At 44.4% G+C, this 16203-nt stretch overlaps 1 protein-coding gene across 15 annotated transcripts in view; it reads left to right on the top strand.

The window, feature by feature from the left end:
• PARP16 (poly(ADP-ribose) polymerase family member 16) overlaps nucleotides 1-16203 on the top strand; it is a 62636-nt gene that overhangs the window by 2674 nt on the left and 43759 nt on the right. For 9 of the 15 annotated variants that reach the window (XR_014816710.1, XR_014816691.1, XR_014816714.1 and 6 more), the window contains exon 2: nucleotides 14191-14328. The exons of the other annotated variants lie outside the window; for them this stretch is intronic. Coding sequence is in view for 5 of the 9 variants with exons in the window: in XM_084978313.1 (XP_084834439.1) it covers nucleotides 14191-14328 (138 nt within the window). In the remaining 4 variants the exon portion in view is untranslated. The remainder of the gene's footprint in view (nucleotides 1-14190; nucleotides 14329-16203) is intronic. 15 annotated transcript variants of the gene reach the window in all.

Here is a 16203-nt window from a genome sequence, read left to right as displayed (position 1 = left end):
TGGCTGGAATCAGGGAGCTTTAACCAGGGGGGGTTATGCCATACTGAGGGCCTAGGGACATGGCAGATTTTGAGGAGCTGAGAGGAGGAAAGGGGGTATTCCAGGAGGAGTAGCAGGCTGGGCAGAAGGCCAGGATCTCACCAGAAAGGACAAGTCTGTACTTCAGTGTGGCTGTCGTGGGGAATAGGAAGAGATGAGGCCAGCTGGAGCAAGTAGCGCTGGGCATGTCCTGCACAGACGTGTAGATTTTAACCTTGGGCTGGGAGGGCATGTGTGGCATCCAGGATGTATTCTGAAAGACCCCTGTGGTGGCCGGGTGACAGAGGGATCTGTTCAGGAGTAGGGAGGGGAGAAGAGCCTGGGGTCAGAGGGACCAAACTCCCCAGAGATGATACTCCACAGTTCCAAGAAATTAATCCAGTTAATTTTTGCCAAGAAACATCCAAATGGACTAGAACGCTCGGTCCGTTCTCTTTGTGGTAGAAGGTCATCTTGGCAAACAGAATCAGATGTGTTTGATGAATGTGGGATAAGATGCGAAGGGAGCTTTGGCATTGTTTTGATTTGATCATGCTTTCTAAAGATTTTGTTTTCATTAGGCAAGTAAAGTGATATGAGTAAAGTGCAAGCGCCCCTGATAGAGCTCACCCTGTCACACGTCCCCCCATAGGTATCAGTGCTCTCAGTTTGGGGCCCACCCTTCCTCTCACACCTGTAATCCCTCAGGAGAGCGTCAGCAATTCAGGTAGCCCCAACCTGAGGAGCCCCACCTCCTCTGTGGGGACAGACTGTTCTCCTCACAGGGCTCCTTGTGCCAGTTTTAGGCAGTGCACCCTTTAGGTGGCCCCTGGAGAAACAGAGACAGATTCTTACCATCCTGTCCTGTTGCCGTACTCCTTCCTGGGCACCAGTGTAAGGAGAACTAGCCCAGGCTGCACAAATTCTCAGCTGTCTGTAGGCATGGCTCTCAGAAGCTTTCTGCAGAGGGGCCGCTCACCAGGCATGACCTCTGGGGGGTGCACACGTTCTTAGGTAAACACACTTGAGGTTTCGTTTTGCCACGTTGCATGAGGTACAGAAAAGCTGTAGAGAACTTGGCATCTGCACCTGTGTCTCTGACTCAAAGGTTAACTTTTAAAAGAGAATCAGGTCTGGACTGGCCTTCTGGATCATTTTATGGTTACCTGAAGAAGGTAGGGAGCTGTTTAAAAAGTTTACCATTTTCATTTGTTTGGCTAAAAGCATTTGGAAGTAATGTGAAACAGTGTATCATTTTCAACCATTTTAAATTTAATTTCCTTCACACTCTGAAGTGTCATGACATCCCTGTAACACATTGGTGAGTTTGCCAATACTTAGAGCTCTGGCTTGAATTACTTTATTGACTGTTGCTTTCCTGAGCCTGTCCCCTGCTGAACCATGCTCTGGCCTTATTCTTTCATAGCCTCTGAAGTCCCCAATCATTGCTCGGGTGCCTTGTTTTGAGAGCATTTCTATTCAGAGTCAGCTCTTTGGTTTTACACTAGGCGTTCTTTGTATTCATTCCCAGCACCTGGCCTGAGACGTGCTTATCAAATGTTTAAGGGACCACATTGGGTATGTCCTGATACCCAGGCTGAGGGGTTTCTGACCTTGTTCTTTGGGTCAGGGGTTGGTTAAGCCCTAGTCAGATCAGAGAATCTGTAGCATTTTTGGAATGTCCTATAGTTGTGACCATTGGCTGCCCCCCTGCTCCCAAACTTCAGGTTGAGCTACCCCATGTACAGTTAACATTCCTGAATCACTTACACAGAATCCTGTGGTGTTAAGCCGTAAGGTGTTGCAGCTGTAAGGTGTTTTGTTTTCCCTTAGAAAATACCTTGGTTCTCCATTAGCAGACCCTTTCTAGGGGTGGGAGGTGGGTGGGAATGGCTCCCTTGTATTAATTCCAGCTGCTTGCCACCCAAAGTGTGGTTGAGGACCATCAGCATCAGTGTCATCTGGGAGCTTATTAGAAATGCAGAATGTTGGGCCCTTCCTCACTCTTATGAGTCCAGCTGTTCATTTTCAGGAGCTTCCTGGGTGTTTGTGTGCATGGTAAATAAAGCCTGAGAAGCACTGCATCTAGCCTATCCTATTCCCATCTACCATCTTGAGGGCCATACTGTTCTCACCACTCCTGGTTCTAATCTCTGGCTTGTACCATCTAGACAATCTGACTCCTCAATGTCTGGGTTAAAACATGAATAAACTCTTTTCCTGACCCCAGGGCTTGCCTGTCCCCTCCATGCCCTCTCTCTCTTTGTCCAGGCAAACTTGCCTTCATCCTCTAAGTTACAGCTGGAGCCTCATCTTGTTCTGAGCCTCCACTTCCCAGCAGTTAGGAGTCCTGCCTCTGGGTTCCTACGCAATGTTAGTACGTTTTCTGTTGTAAATAATGCTGTGGTAAACATCCTTCTACATTAATCATTATTTACATCTTTAGCTATTTTCTTGAAATAAATTCTGAGGGTGAAATTGCTGGCTCAAAGGCTAACAAACCTTTTTAAGGAAGGCTTTTGATGCTTATTTCTAGATTGGAAATTGAATATTAACGTTTACTGGGGAGATCTTTCTTTGTAAGATTCACAACCCTTGGCTCTGGGCATTGCACTCATGTGGGAAACTTTAGAAAATACTGATGTCTGAGCCCCACACCTAGAGATTCTGATTTAATTGGTCTAAGGTGGAGCTTGGGCATTGGAGGGTTTTTTTGTTTGTTTTTGTTTTTTGTCTTTTTACAGCCACATCCGTGGTGTATGGAGGTTCCCAGGCTAGGGGTCAAACTGGAGCTACAGCTGCCGGCCTGCGCCACAGCCACACAGGATCCAAGCTGCGTCTGCGACCTATACCACAGCTCACGGCAACAACAGATCCTTAACCCACTGAGCAAGGCCAGGGATTGAACCTTCATCCTCATGAATACTAGTCAGGTACATTTCTGCTGAGCCACGACAGGTACTCTGGAGGGTTGTTATTTGCAGAGAATATGTGGTTTTAACATTTTTCTATTAATCGATGATTTTCATGGGCACTCATATGCTGGGCAGTGAGGAAATGGTAACAGTGAGATTCAGTGTGATGAGTAAGTGTCCTTTAGGTACATACTTGATATCTCCAGGTAAAATTCTCTCTTAGATTACCTTTTTATTTCTGTTTTCGAAGATGGTATCTGAGGAGAGGGGCAGGGAGCATACAGACGTAGAGGTGTGATGTGACTCTTGCTTGGTATGTGGCTAGAAAGGTGTCTCAGCCTTCAGGAGGGTGCTGTGGAGAACCCAAGCCATCTCCTCCCTTCCTGGCCATCCCAGAAATTCAGGCCTTTCCTCAGCAGGTTGGGGTGCACTACAGAGGGAGATTTGAATAATAATAATAATAATAATAATAATAATAATAATAATAATACAGTGCCTAAAACTTACACAGTAGTCATAGCACTTACTGCTCACCCAGCACTGTTCTGAGCTGTTCCTACACATAATTTTTTTTTTTTTTTTTGTCTTTTGTCGTTTTAGAGCCACACTCATGGCATATGGAGGCTCCCAGGCTAGGAGTCGAATTGGAGCTGTTGCTGCTGGCCTACACTGCAGCCATAGCAACTCGGGATCCTAGCCACGTCTGCAACCTACACCACAGCTCAGGACAATGCGGGTTCCTTAACCCAGTGAGTGAGGCCAGGGATCGAACCTGCAACCTCATGGTTTCTGGTCGGATTCCTTTCCGCTGCTGGGAACTCCCTCACATGTAATCTTCCTAACACCTCAGCAGTGTAGGTTCTCTTATCATCTCTGTCACTGTCAGCTATGTCACCGTCAGTATATGGGCTGGTGGCAGACCACGGTCCAGCCTCCAGGTGATGATGTTGGTGTGTAGTCAGGGTGGAGAACCACCCCTTTAAAAGGTCCCTATGATGACTCTTTTTATACAGAGGACTCTTGTAGACTTTCACTCCCAGTCTGTTTCAGTAAATCTGGATTTTCACTCCTTAGGTTTGTGCAAAGCAAGGTGTGCCTGTATATAACTGTGCTGTCCACCTTTCCTGCCTTCCTCTCAGCAGCCCACTAGGTCCACCCATCCTGCCCACCGTACTGTTGGAGCTGTCACTCTGTCAGGCCCCTGAGCCTGATGACCAGGGCTGGACCACTGGTTCTTTTCCTTTCAACACCTCTACCCACAGCTAGTAATTATGATCTCTGGAATCTTCCTAGACAAGGATTTTTTTTCAGATGTTCTTTCCTGCTGCCAACCCTCCTGGAACAACATCGCTTAACATTTAAACCTGAATATCCCCACCCTTACCTGGTGATGAGAATCACCTGTGGCAGCTTGTGCAAACACAGATTCTTGGGCCACCTCCCCAGGAGATGGTGATGGGGATGGTTGCAAAGTGTCCACTGGACTGTCTGCCCCCTCCTGATTCAAAGCAAGATTTGAATTGTCTCTTTCTAAGGTCACTGGCCCTCTTTCACCTGTTCTCAGTCCCTACTAATTCCCTGCCCCTGGCTTCTCAGTCACCCAAACCGCCCCTTTCCTGAGACTTCTTTTCTCAATCCCCTGTGACCACCCAGGTACTGCCCCATTCAGGACTTACCCAGGCTCCCCCCACTGCTTCTCCAGCTGAATCCTTCCTTATTACTCAGAGCAGAAGCTGCGGAAGTGTGGCCTGTGGGATGATGGGTTCTGATTTCCTCTAGTCTTTTAGGAATTGAGAAATTAAAAAAAAATGCAGCTTGTTGATCTCTTAAAAATAAGAAAAAAATCTGAGGCTCCACAGCCTGGGTGGAGGGTGCTCTTGGGCAGAAAGCAGCTAGAGCTGGGAGTTGGTGGCTGGGTCCTTTGCTAGGCCAGGGGTCTCCAATTCAACATAGTCCTTAACCACTTTTTCCTTATTTTCATCTTATCTGTGCCCCTGGGGTGTATTTGAGCCCCAAAGGTTATACTCCATTTGTAGTTATTATAAAATATTGGCTACATTCCCTGACTGTACAATATATCCTTGTAGTTTATCTATTTTATACATAGTAATTTGCATCTCCCAATTCCCTACCCCTATCTTGCCCTTCCCCTCTTCCCTTTCCCCACTGGTAACCACTGGTTCTCTATATTTGTATGTCTGTTTTGTAATATTAACTAGTTTTATTTCTTAGATTCCACATGTAAGTGATAACATATAGTATTTGTCTTTTTTTCTATCTGAGTGACTTAGCATAATAACCTCCCAGTCCAGTCATGTTCTTGCAAATGACAAACTGCATTCTTTTTTTAGGGCTGAGTCCATTCTATATATGTACCACATCTTTGTCTATTCATCTATTCATGGACACTTAGGTTGTTTCCATCTCTTGGCTGTTGTAGATAGTGCTGCTGTGAACATTAGGGTGCATATATCTTTTCAAATTAATATTTTTGTTTTCTTCGGATATATCCCTAGGAGTGGTAAGTAAGTAGGGTAGATCATAGTCATTCTGACAGGTGTGAGATGATTTCTCTTTATGGTTTCAATTTGCATTTCTGTGATGATGACCTTTTTTTAAAAAATTTTTTTAAGTTAAAGTATAGGGGAATTCCTGTCATGGTGCAGTGGCTAACGAATCTGACTAGGAACCATGAGGTTGCAGGTTTGATCCCTGGCCTCAGTCAGTGGGTTAAGGATCCGGCGTTGCTGTGAGCTGTGGTGTAGGTTGCAGACACGGTTCGGATTCCCTGTTGTTGTGGCTGTGGTGTAGACCGGCGGCTACAGCTTCGATTAGACCCCTAGCCTGGGAACCTCCATATGCCATGGGAGTGGTCCTAGAAAAGGCAAAAAGACAAAATAAATAAATAAATAAAAAATAAATTAATACATTAAAGTATAGGGCTTTTGTTTTCTTTTTTGGCTGCTCCTGCCACGTGTGAAAGTTCCAAGGCCAAGTGCCTGGGCCAGGGATGGAATCTGAGTTGCAGCTGTGACCTACACCACAGCTGTGACAATATTGGATCCTTAACCCACTGTGGCACAGTGAGAACTCTCTAAAAGTATTGTTGACTTATAATGTTGTGCCAATTTCTGCTGTACAGCAAAGTGACTCAGTCATACATACCCCCCCACACACATTCTTTTAAAAAATACTATTTTCCATATGGTATATCCCAGGAGATTGGATATCACTTACCTGTGCTATACAGTAGGACTTCCTTGCTTATCCATTCTAAATGTAATAGTTTACATCTACTAACTGCAAACTCCCAGTCCATCCTGCTTCCTCTTCCTTGAGAGTCTGTTCTCTATGCCTGTGAGTCTGTTTCTGTTTTGTATATAGGTTCATTTCTGCCCTGTTTTATTTATTTTTTAATTTAATTTTTTTTTTTTTAAATTTTAGGTCCACGCCTGCAGCATATGGAGGTTCCCAGGCTAGAGGTCTGATCGGAGCTATAGCTGCTGGCCTACTCTATAGCCGCAGCCATGCCAGATCCAAACCGTGTCTGTGACCTACATACACCACAGCTCACAGCCATGCTGGATCCTTAACCCACTGATCCAAGGCCAGGGATCGAACCCACAACCTCAAGGTTCCTAGTTGGATTGTTTATGCTGCACTAGGATGGGAATTCCTGTGCCCTATTTTAGATTCCACATGTAAATGATATCATACAGTATTTGTCTTTCTCTTTCTAACTTAGTGTGAGAGGCTCTAGTTCTGTCCAGGTAGCTGCAAATGGCATTATTCTGTTCTATTTTATGGATGAGTAGTATTCCATTGTGTGTATGTGCCACATCTTCTTAATCCATTCATCTGTCAGTGGACGTTTAGGTTATTTCCATTCACAATATTTTCACTATTGTGAATAGTGGTGCTGTTAGTATCTGGGTGCATGTATCTTTTCGATTGCAGTTTTGTCTGGATATATGCCCAAGAGTGGGATTACTGGGTCATATAGTAGTTCTGTATTTAGTTTTCTAAGGTATCTCCATACTGCTTTCCCTAGTGGTTGTACCAGTTTACATTCCTTCCAACAGTGAGGCAAGGTTCCCTTTCTTCCACACCCTCTCCAACATTTGTTATTTGCAGACTTATTAATGAAGGCCATGTCTTCTTTGGAGAAATGTCTTTTCAGGTCTTCTGCCATTTTTGTTTTCTTTTTTGGGCTGCACCTATAGCATGTGGAAGTTCCTGGGCTAGAGGTTGAATTGGAGCTGCAGCTATGCCGAAGCCAATGCCACAGGAACGTGGGATCTGAGGCGCATCTGTGACCTACACTGCACTACACCTTGCATCAATGCCAGATCCTTAACCCACTGAGTGAGGCCAGGGATTGAACCTGCATCCTCATGGACACTATGTCTGGCTCTTAATCTGCTGAGCCACAACAGAAACTCTTTCTGCCCATTTTTCAATTGGGTGTTTTTTTTGTTGTTGAGTTGTATGAGTTGTTTGGGTGTTTTGGAGATTAAAGCCTTGTCGATTGCATCATTGGCAACTATTTTCTCCCATTCTGTAGGTTGTCTTTTTGTTTTTTAGTGGTTTCCTTTGCTGTGCAAAAGCTTGTAAGTTTGATTAGGTCCCATTCATTTATTTTTGCTCTTATTTCTATTGCCTTGGGAGATTGACCTAAGAAAACATTTTTACTTTTTATGTCAGAGAATATTTCGCCTCTGTTCTCTTTTATTGTTTCATATCTTATGTTTAAGTCTTTAAGCCATTTTGAATTTATTTTTGTGCATGGTGTGAGAGTATATTTTAGTTTCATTGATTTACATGCAGCTGTCCAGTTTTTCTAGCACCACTTGCTGAAGAAACCTTTTCCCATTTTATATGCTTTTTTTTTTTTTTTTTGGTCTTTTTAGGGCTGTACCCGAGATAGATGGAGGTTCCAGGGTAGGGGTCAAATCAGAGCTGTAGCCACCGGCCTATACCACAGCCACAGCCACACCAGATCTGAGCTGCATATGCAACCTATACCACAGCTCACAGCTATGCTGGATCCTTAATCCACTGAGTGAGACCAGGGATCAAACGTGTGTCCTCACAGATGCTAGTCAGATTTGTTTCCGCTGAGCCACAATGGGAACTCTCCATTTTATATTCTTGCCTCCTTTGTCAAAGATTAATTGACCATAGGTGTCTGGGTTTATTTCTGGGCTCTCTATTTTGTTCCATTGATTTTTATGTCTGTTTATATGCCAGTACCACACTGTCTCGGTGACTGTAGCTTTGTAATATTGTCCGAAGTCTGGGAGAGTTATGCCTCTTGCTTTTTAAAAATTCTTTTGTTTTCTGTTTTTGTTTTTCTTTCTTTTTAGTGCCGCACCTGCAGCATATGAAAGTTTCCAGGCTAGGGGTCAAATTGGAGCTGTATCTGTGACCTATGCCATGGCAATGCCAGATCTTTTAACCCATTGAGCAAGGCCGGGATTGAACCCACATCCTCATGGATACTAGTCAGATATTTAACCTGCTGAGCCACAGTAGGGACTCCTAAAATATTTTTATTTTAAAAATTATTTATTTATTTATTTATTTTTCTTTTTTGGCCAACCACAGCATATAGAATTCCCTCTGTGGTCAGGGATCAGATTGGAGCCACAGTTTCAACCTACTGGCAATGCCGAATCCTTAACCCACAGTGCTGGGCTGGGGATCCAACAAACCTGTGTCCCACCGCTCCAGAGATGCCACTTATCCTGTTGTGCCACAGCAGGAACTCCTTTCTGCTTTGTTTTTTTTTTTTTTTTCTCAGGATTGCTTTGGCAATTCTGGGTCTTTTATGCCTCCATATAATTTTTAGGATTATTCTAGTTGTGTGAAATATGTCATGGGTGATTTGATAGGGATCGCATTAAATCTATAGATTGCTTTGGGTAGTATCACCATTTTAACAATATTAATTCTTCTAATCCAGCAGCATGGGATAGCTTTCCATTTCTTTGACTCCTCTTTCTTTTTATTAATGTTTTATAGTTCTCAGTGTGTAAGTCTTGCACCTCCTTGGTCAGGTTTATTCCTAGGTATTTTTTAGATGTGATTTTAAAAGGTATTGTTTGTAAAAAATATTTCTTTTCTAATGTTTCGTTGTTAGTAAACAGAAATGCAAGCTATTTCTCAATGTTGACCTCTCCTCCTGCTACTTTGCTGAATTTGTTTATCAGATTGACTAGTTTTTGTGTGGAGTCCTTAGGGTTTTCTATATATAGTATATCATCTGCGTGTAGTGACACTTTTACCCTTTATCTCCCAATTTGGATACCTTTTATTTAAAAAAAATTTGTTTTTGGTCTGATTGCTGTGGCTAGGACTTCTAATACCTTGTTGAATAAAGATGGTGAGAGTGGGCATCCTTCTCTTGTTCCAGATTTTAGTGGGAAGGCTTTCAGCTTTTCTCCATTGGGTATTGTACTGGTTGTGGGTTTATCATAAATGGCTTTTATTATGCTAAGGTATGTTTCCTCTATACCCATTTTGGTAAGAGTTTTAATCATGAATACTTTTTTTTTTTTGTCTTTTTGCTATTTCTTGGGCCGCCCCTGCGGCATATGGAGGTTCCCAGGCTAGGGGTCAAATCAGAGCCGTAGCCACCAGCCTACACCAGAGCCACAGTAACTCGGGATCCGAGCCGCGTCTGCAACCTACACCACAGCTCACGGCAGTGCCGGATCGTTAACCCACTGAGCAAGGGCAGGGACCGAACCCGCAACCTCATGGTTCCTAGTCGGATTCGTTAACTACTGCACCACGACGGGAACTCCTAATCATGAATGAATGTTGAATGTTGTCAAATGCTTTTTCTACATCTATTGAGATGATCATTTTTTTTTTTTTTTTTTCCAAGGCCTCACTCATGGCCTATGGAAGTTCCCAGGCTAGGAGTTGAATCAGAGCTGCAGCTGCCAGCCTTCGCCACTGCCACAGCAATGCAGGATCTGAGCCACCTCTGCGGCCTACACCACAGCTCATGGCAATGCCAGATCCTTAACCTACTGAGTCAGGCCAGGGATTGAACCCACAACTTCATGGTTACTAGTTGGATTTGTTTCTGCTGCACCACAGTGGTAACTCCAGTGATCATGTGGGTTTTGAGTTTTCTTTTGTTAATATGGTATATGATGATTGATTTGGGTATGTTGAACCATCCTTGTGAACTTGGGATGGATCGTACTTGGTAGTGGTATATGATTTTTTTATATGTGTTTGGATTCGGTTGGCTAAAATTTTGTTGAGTTTTTACGTCTATATTCATCAGAGATATTGGCCTATCATTTTCTTTTCTGGTAGTATCTTTGTCTCGTTTTGGTATGAGAGTGATGGCAGCTTCATAGAATGCCTTTGAGAGTGTTGTTCTTCTTCAGTCTTTTGGAAAAGTTTAAGAAGGATTGGGAGTTCCTTTTGTGGCTCTGTGGTAAATGAACCTGACTAGTATCTCTAAGAGAATGCGTGTTTGATCCCTGGCCTCAGTCGGTGGGTTATGGATCTGGTGTTGCCGTGAGCTATGATGTAGGTTGCAGACGCAGCTTGGATCTGGCAGCTGTGGCTGTGGTGTAGGCCAGCAGTTGCAACTCCAATTCGATCCCTAGCCTGGAAACTTTCATATGCCGTAGGTGGAGACCTTTTAAAAAAAAAAGGAAGAAGGATTGGTGTAAGTTTTCTTTATATGTTTGATAGAATTTGCTTGTGAAGCCATCTTGTCCTGGACTGTTGCTTGTAGGGAGTTTTTTAAAATTACATGCTCAATTTCTAGCGACCAGTCTATTCAAATTATCTATTTCTTGATTCAGTTTTGGTGGGCTGTATGTTTCTAGAAAGTTGTCCATTTCTTCTAGGTTGTCAGATTTGTTCAGACCAGATTCTGAAGGGCCTTGTTAAGGGGAGGGTTGCTAGATTTAGCAGATAAAAAATATAGGCCACGTAGTTAAATTTGAATCTCAGAGAAGCAATAATTAGGTGTTTTTTTTTTTTTTTTTTTTTTTTTTTTTTACCACAAATATGCCCCAGATGTTGCATAGGTTATACTTATACTTAAAAAAAATTGTCATTTATCTGATAACCCTGTTTGTGTGCCTGGTCTTTAAAAAGCCCTGCTCAAATACAGACCGGTTTGGTCATAAGAGGAGGAATCTTGTTAACTTTTTGAAGCAGATTTACTTTTCACAGTAGCTTAAAAAATGAAACAGGGCATAAGAGAGGCCAGTTGAGGGGTTAAAGAATGGGGACGGAGAGGACAGCCTGGCAGGACCCATAGGGCCTCTGTGTCAGCAGGCAGCAGTGGGGTTGGGAGGGGGGTGTGCTGAGCCTTGAAAGAGGCCTGGCCCCAAGGGGAGCTCAGGTGAGGCCTGGGCCCAGCTCAGAGTTGGAAGGGATCTCAACCACTTGCACAGACTGCACCCCTAGAAGGGGCCTGGCTTAGCCTACAGTCCTTTTGTGAGGTCCCTTGTGCCTGGGTCTGGACTGTTGCAGCTCATGGGATGGAGCTGAGAGGAGTAATGGAAATGATAATCCTGGGAGAGAAGACTCTGCTCTGGCTCTGGTATAGCAAGTGTGGAGCAGGAGCAGAAAAGAGGCTGAGGTGTACCTGAGGGTGTATCATTCGAAACGCATGTCCACCGTGTTGCCTGCAGAACAAAAACCACCGTCCCCAAGGGGGATCCAAGGCTGATCTCAAGCTTGCGATCTCACTCCTGCTCCTTCTGGCAACCCCTCCCCCATACTCTAGGCTCCAGTCACACCAAACCATTTGCATTTAACGATGACAACAATCATGGCAGTCCCACTAACTTAATACCTTCCTGTCGCTCTAAGCATGTACTGGTTTAACTTGATTAACCTTCACAGGGATCCTGTGAAGTGGCTAATGTTATCTCATTATGTTTGAGGACACTGAGACACAGGAGGTTACCTAACCAGGTCACACAGTAAGGGGTGTAAGAGCCCAGGTTCGGACCCCGGCCTCCTGGCAAGAGAGCTGGCACAGTTAAGCTTGCTGTCATCCACGTCCCTGCCTACACGCTGCACTTCCATGCTTCTGTGACTTTACCTGTCAAACCCAGTCACATAGCACCTCCCTGGGAAGCCTTTCCCTACCACCCTCTTTGCTCCCAGCCTCTATCCAACAGGAATCCTGCCTGCTTTCCTTAGTAGTTTGTATCCATCTTTGTTATGACAAGGAATAGTTTTAAGTCATAATTTTTTACCTTTCTGCCTTCTTACTGTGCAGCACCAACACACATAGAGCATCCTTGTGTTTCAACTGAATCTTCACTGATGGCCCACAAGGCATGTATAGTTTTATCAGAGATAGCCCGAGGCTGTTGATTGAATCTTTAGAAATAGAGACAAGAATAATGTAGCCCTGAAATGTTTCCAATTTTCAACTAATGGATTAAAAAATATCCCCCCCCCCAAGTTAAGCAAGTGAACTTACAAGAAATATGGGAAGGAACCACTAGTGTTTATGAAGCACCAACTACATCCCTAGCAAAGGTGTATATTGTCCAGGAAGAAGTACAAATTTAAAAAAATGGATATGCACTGTATATGCACCTGGTCCTGAGATTCTGTTACCTTCATTAATCCTCCTGACAACCCACGTGGAGATAGTGGAGTTCCTGTGTTAGGAGCTGGCGGCTCAGCTAAGGCTAGTGCTTTGCCTAAGGAATAGGGATTTAATCTGAGATTCGTCTGCTCGTTCCTCTACATCCAGGTTACAGGAGAAAGAAAAACACGAGATAGCCCTTGGTTTCTGGGAGTCCTAGCCATTCTGAGGAGGGAGGATTGGGGCTGAATGTTTTACGGGTTTGGAGGAGAGGAGGTGCCTGGGTGGGTAGAAGTGAGGGAAGGGGCATTCCAGGGGACCGAGTGAGCAAAGCTTGGAGAAGGTATGTCCACAGATGGCACTAGTCTGCAGTAGTGTTTTGTTTGTTTTTTGTCTCTTTAGGGCCGTGCCCACGGCATATGGAGGTTCCCAGGCCAGGGGTCCAATCGGAGCTGTAGCTGCCGGCCTACGCCACAGCCACAGCAACATGGGATCCAAGCCATGTCTGCAACCTACACCACAGCTCACTGCAGCGCGCCCCAGATACTTAACCCACTGAGCAAGGTCAGGGATCGAACCCACAACCTCATGGTTCCTAGTCAGATTTGTTTCCGCTGCGCCATGACAGGAACTCCTGCAGTGACGTTTTGAATGCCATGCTGGAGAGATTTGGTTTCTAGTCAGTTTCCATTTCTGAGCAAAAGCTATAGATACCTCGTAGCTCTCTGTTAGTCCAGGTCCCCAGTCCCTTATCAAAAATCTGGCACCAAATTTGTTTGGAAATTCAGATTCTGCCTGATTTTATAAAGGCAGTATTGTCTGCTTCCAACACCTATCACAGGCCACATAGGGCACCAGCCTCCATGAGAAGGATCTGGGATGGTTCACAACTCACAGCAGGGCATTCCTTTTCTGTGGAAGTTCTTGCTGTGGTCTACAGAGACGTCCAGGAGCTAGTCTTTGCCCCTGAGAATGACAGCTCAGGTGTAAGGAGATGAACTGCACATGGTCCCTGGGGGCTGGTCCCTCTAGTAAGATCACCATAGACATAGCTGCCGGGGTCGTCACGAAAAGTCACCACACTCAGGAAAACCCCAAACCATGTATTCCTCAGTCACAGTTTCTTCCTGTCTGGATGCAGTTTACTATTCTGGGTCATCTTTACCATAAGCAGTATTGCCTGGTTATGTATGTAGTATGCTTTATCTGATCTCCAAGGGGAAGAGGTTAGCAGTAAATTAACTCGTGCTGAAGGGGAAAGGCTTTGCTAACCCTATACCCACTCATAGTGGGGTACATATACAAATATGCCACGAAGTTGGTAATATCTACATTGTGGTGTATCCCATAGTCAGACATTAATCCTGCAGCCTGCAGCAAAGTGCATCACATCACTAGTAACACAAAGTGGGATGATTAAGGTTAAGTGAGCCTCACACTGGCTCAGATTAGGTTTTGTACCAGTTGGGTTGCAGAACACCCTTCCCGTATTGACAGCATTTGGAATTGGGCAGTATTTGGAAAGGGATTGAAGACCTCTGCATCTCCCTCTTCAGAAATTCCTTGGAGCGTGAAAGAAGTGCAAGCTGTCCGATGTACCACTAGAGGGCACCTGGTTACTATCACTTTATCCAGGATCCTTGCTAATGAAGGTTTTCCTCCCTTCAGCTTTCAGATGCCAGCAAGTTACCCAACCTGAAAGAACTTCTCCAGTCCTCAGGAGATGAGGACAAATGGGCCTGGGACCTGGTGAGCTGGATATTATCCTCAAAGGTCCTGACAATCCACAGTGCAGGAAAGTCAGAGGTGAGATTTTGGTCTGCAGGATCACAGATTCCTGGGCCTGAAGAGCTCTGGGACCTCTTTGTGCACCAGAATGACCTAGGTAGCTTGTTGGAAATGCAGATTCCTGGAACTTGTCCCCAGAGATTCTGATTCTTTGTCTAGACTGGGACCCAGGAACTTGCACACTCACAGCGCAAAGCTCTGTTCTCCCTCTAATACCAGCTGTGTCACTTTGAGCAGGTTATCAGGTGTGTTTCAGCACCTCAGTTTCCTCATCTGTTAGCGATAATAATAGTGTACTTCATAGAGTACCCTGGTAGCTCAATGGGTTAAGGATCTGGTGTTGTCACTGCTGTGGCATGGGTTCAGTCCCTGGCCCAGGAACTTCTACATGACATGGACATGGCCAAAAAATAATAGTATACTTCCATCAGGGAACTGGCTGTGAGAATTAAATGAATTTTTTCACTTAGAACAATGCCTAAGGGCCCATGCTAAGGGCTCAGTAAATGTTGGGTGTCACAAGCCCCCAGGTAATTCTGATAAGAGGTCCCTTGACCACAGCCTATAAAGCATCCATTGTAGGATTTCCCTGTGGCACAGTGGGCTGAGGATCTGGCATTGTCACTGCAGCAGCTCAGGTTGCTGCTATGGCACGGGTTCTGTCCCGGAACTTACACATGCAGTGGGTGCGGCCAAAAAAAGAAAAGAAACATTCCATTGTAAATCAATTATACTTCAATAAATAGTAAAAATTAAAAAAGAAAGAAAAAAGAAACATTCCAGCTATTAGGAAGCAAAGAGGCAGAACCCGAAGAGGTGGAAAATCTTAGGTTCTGGGTTCAAACTTCAGTCTTACCTGTTATTGAGCCTTCTTTTCCCTGTTTGTAAATTGAGGATCTTAATAGTCACCTCAGAAGGGAGCTGTGATAGCCTGTGTGCTACCCCCAGGACAGTGGCACAGGCCAGGCATTCCATAATCCGGTTTCTCTTGCCTGGCTGGGATGACAAGGACCAGAGTGTGGCACTGGCAGATCCTTGATCTGGTGCTCTTTCCTCTAAGTGGCAGCAGGGATTTGTCTGTACTGTTCTTCACTTAATTAGTTGATTATAATTTAAGCGCATTTGATTTTATGAGTTTCCGCTCAAGACCAAAATCCTCCTTAAGTGGTGTAGAATTTGGTGTCTTGATTCTGGTGTGTAGGGACCATCCTCCTCGTTGGATGGTAAAGTGATGTAAAAAGCCCTGGACTGGGGTCAGGGTCCAGGCTGGGCTGCTCATTCCTAGATGATCTCTGGGTTTCACTTTTGTCGTCTGTTAAATTTAGCCTTATTCATTCATTTATTCATTTCTCATGAGGGCATTGAGCATCTTCTAGATGTTGGGGGCTATAGGTAAAGTAGATAAGGCAGTTTTTTCTTGACTTTTGATTATGAACCAGTTAAATTCCCTTAAAATATGGAGTATCAGGACCCAGGATTATCAGCTTATTATTATGCCCAAGTAAGGATATTAGTTTCCCATGTATTATCCTTTTATATTTTTTAGTACAAAAAAGGAAGGAGGGTCCTGACCTCAGACTGAAGGACAATTCTTCCAGAGAAGGGATCATGGCAAAACCTTACATCAGTATAAATAGATCTATTAAATTGCCCTTATCTGTGTCATTTCATCACAGACTGGTTTGGGGCTGTGACTTAACTGTTTCAAAATCATGGAAATGCTGATTCAGGTCTCCGCCCTGAAGAGGATTATTACCCTTCTGTTTCAGTTAGATTTTGCTGTATAACAAGTATCTCCTAAATCTACTGGCTTAAAATGACACTGCTTGCTTCTCATGATTCTGCAGGTTGTTCAGGTGGTTCTTCCGGGTAGGGCTGGTTCACCCTGGGTAG

Source organism: Sus scrofa, chromosome 1 (genome assembly GCF_054392235.1).
Source record: "Sus scrofa isolate SSC_HxYL_T2T_F1_AM1 chromosome 1, Sscrofa_HxYL_maternal_Yorkshire_Landrace_v2.0, whole genome shotgun sequence".
Classification (NCBI taxonomy): domain Eukaryota; kingdom Metazoa; phylum Chordata; class Mammalia; order Artiodactyla; family Suidae; genus Sus; species Sus scrofa.
This window is presented reverse-complemented; position numbering and strand designations above follow the sequence as displayed.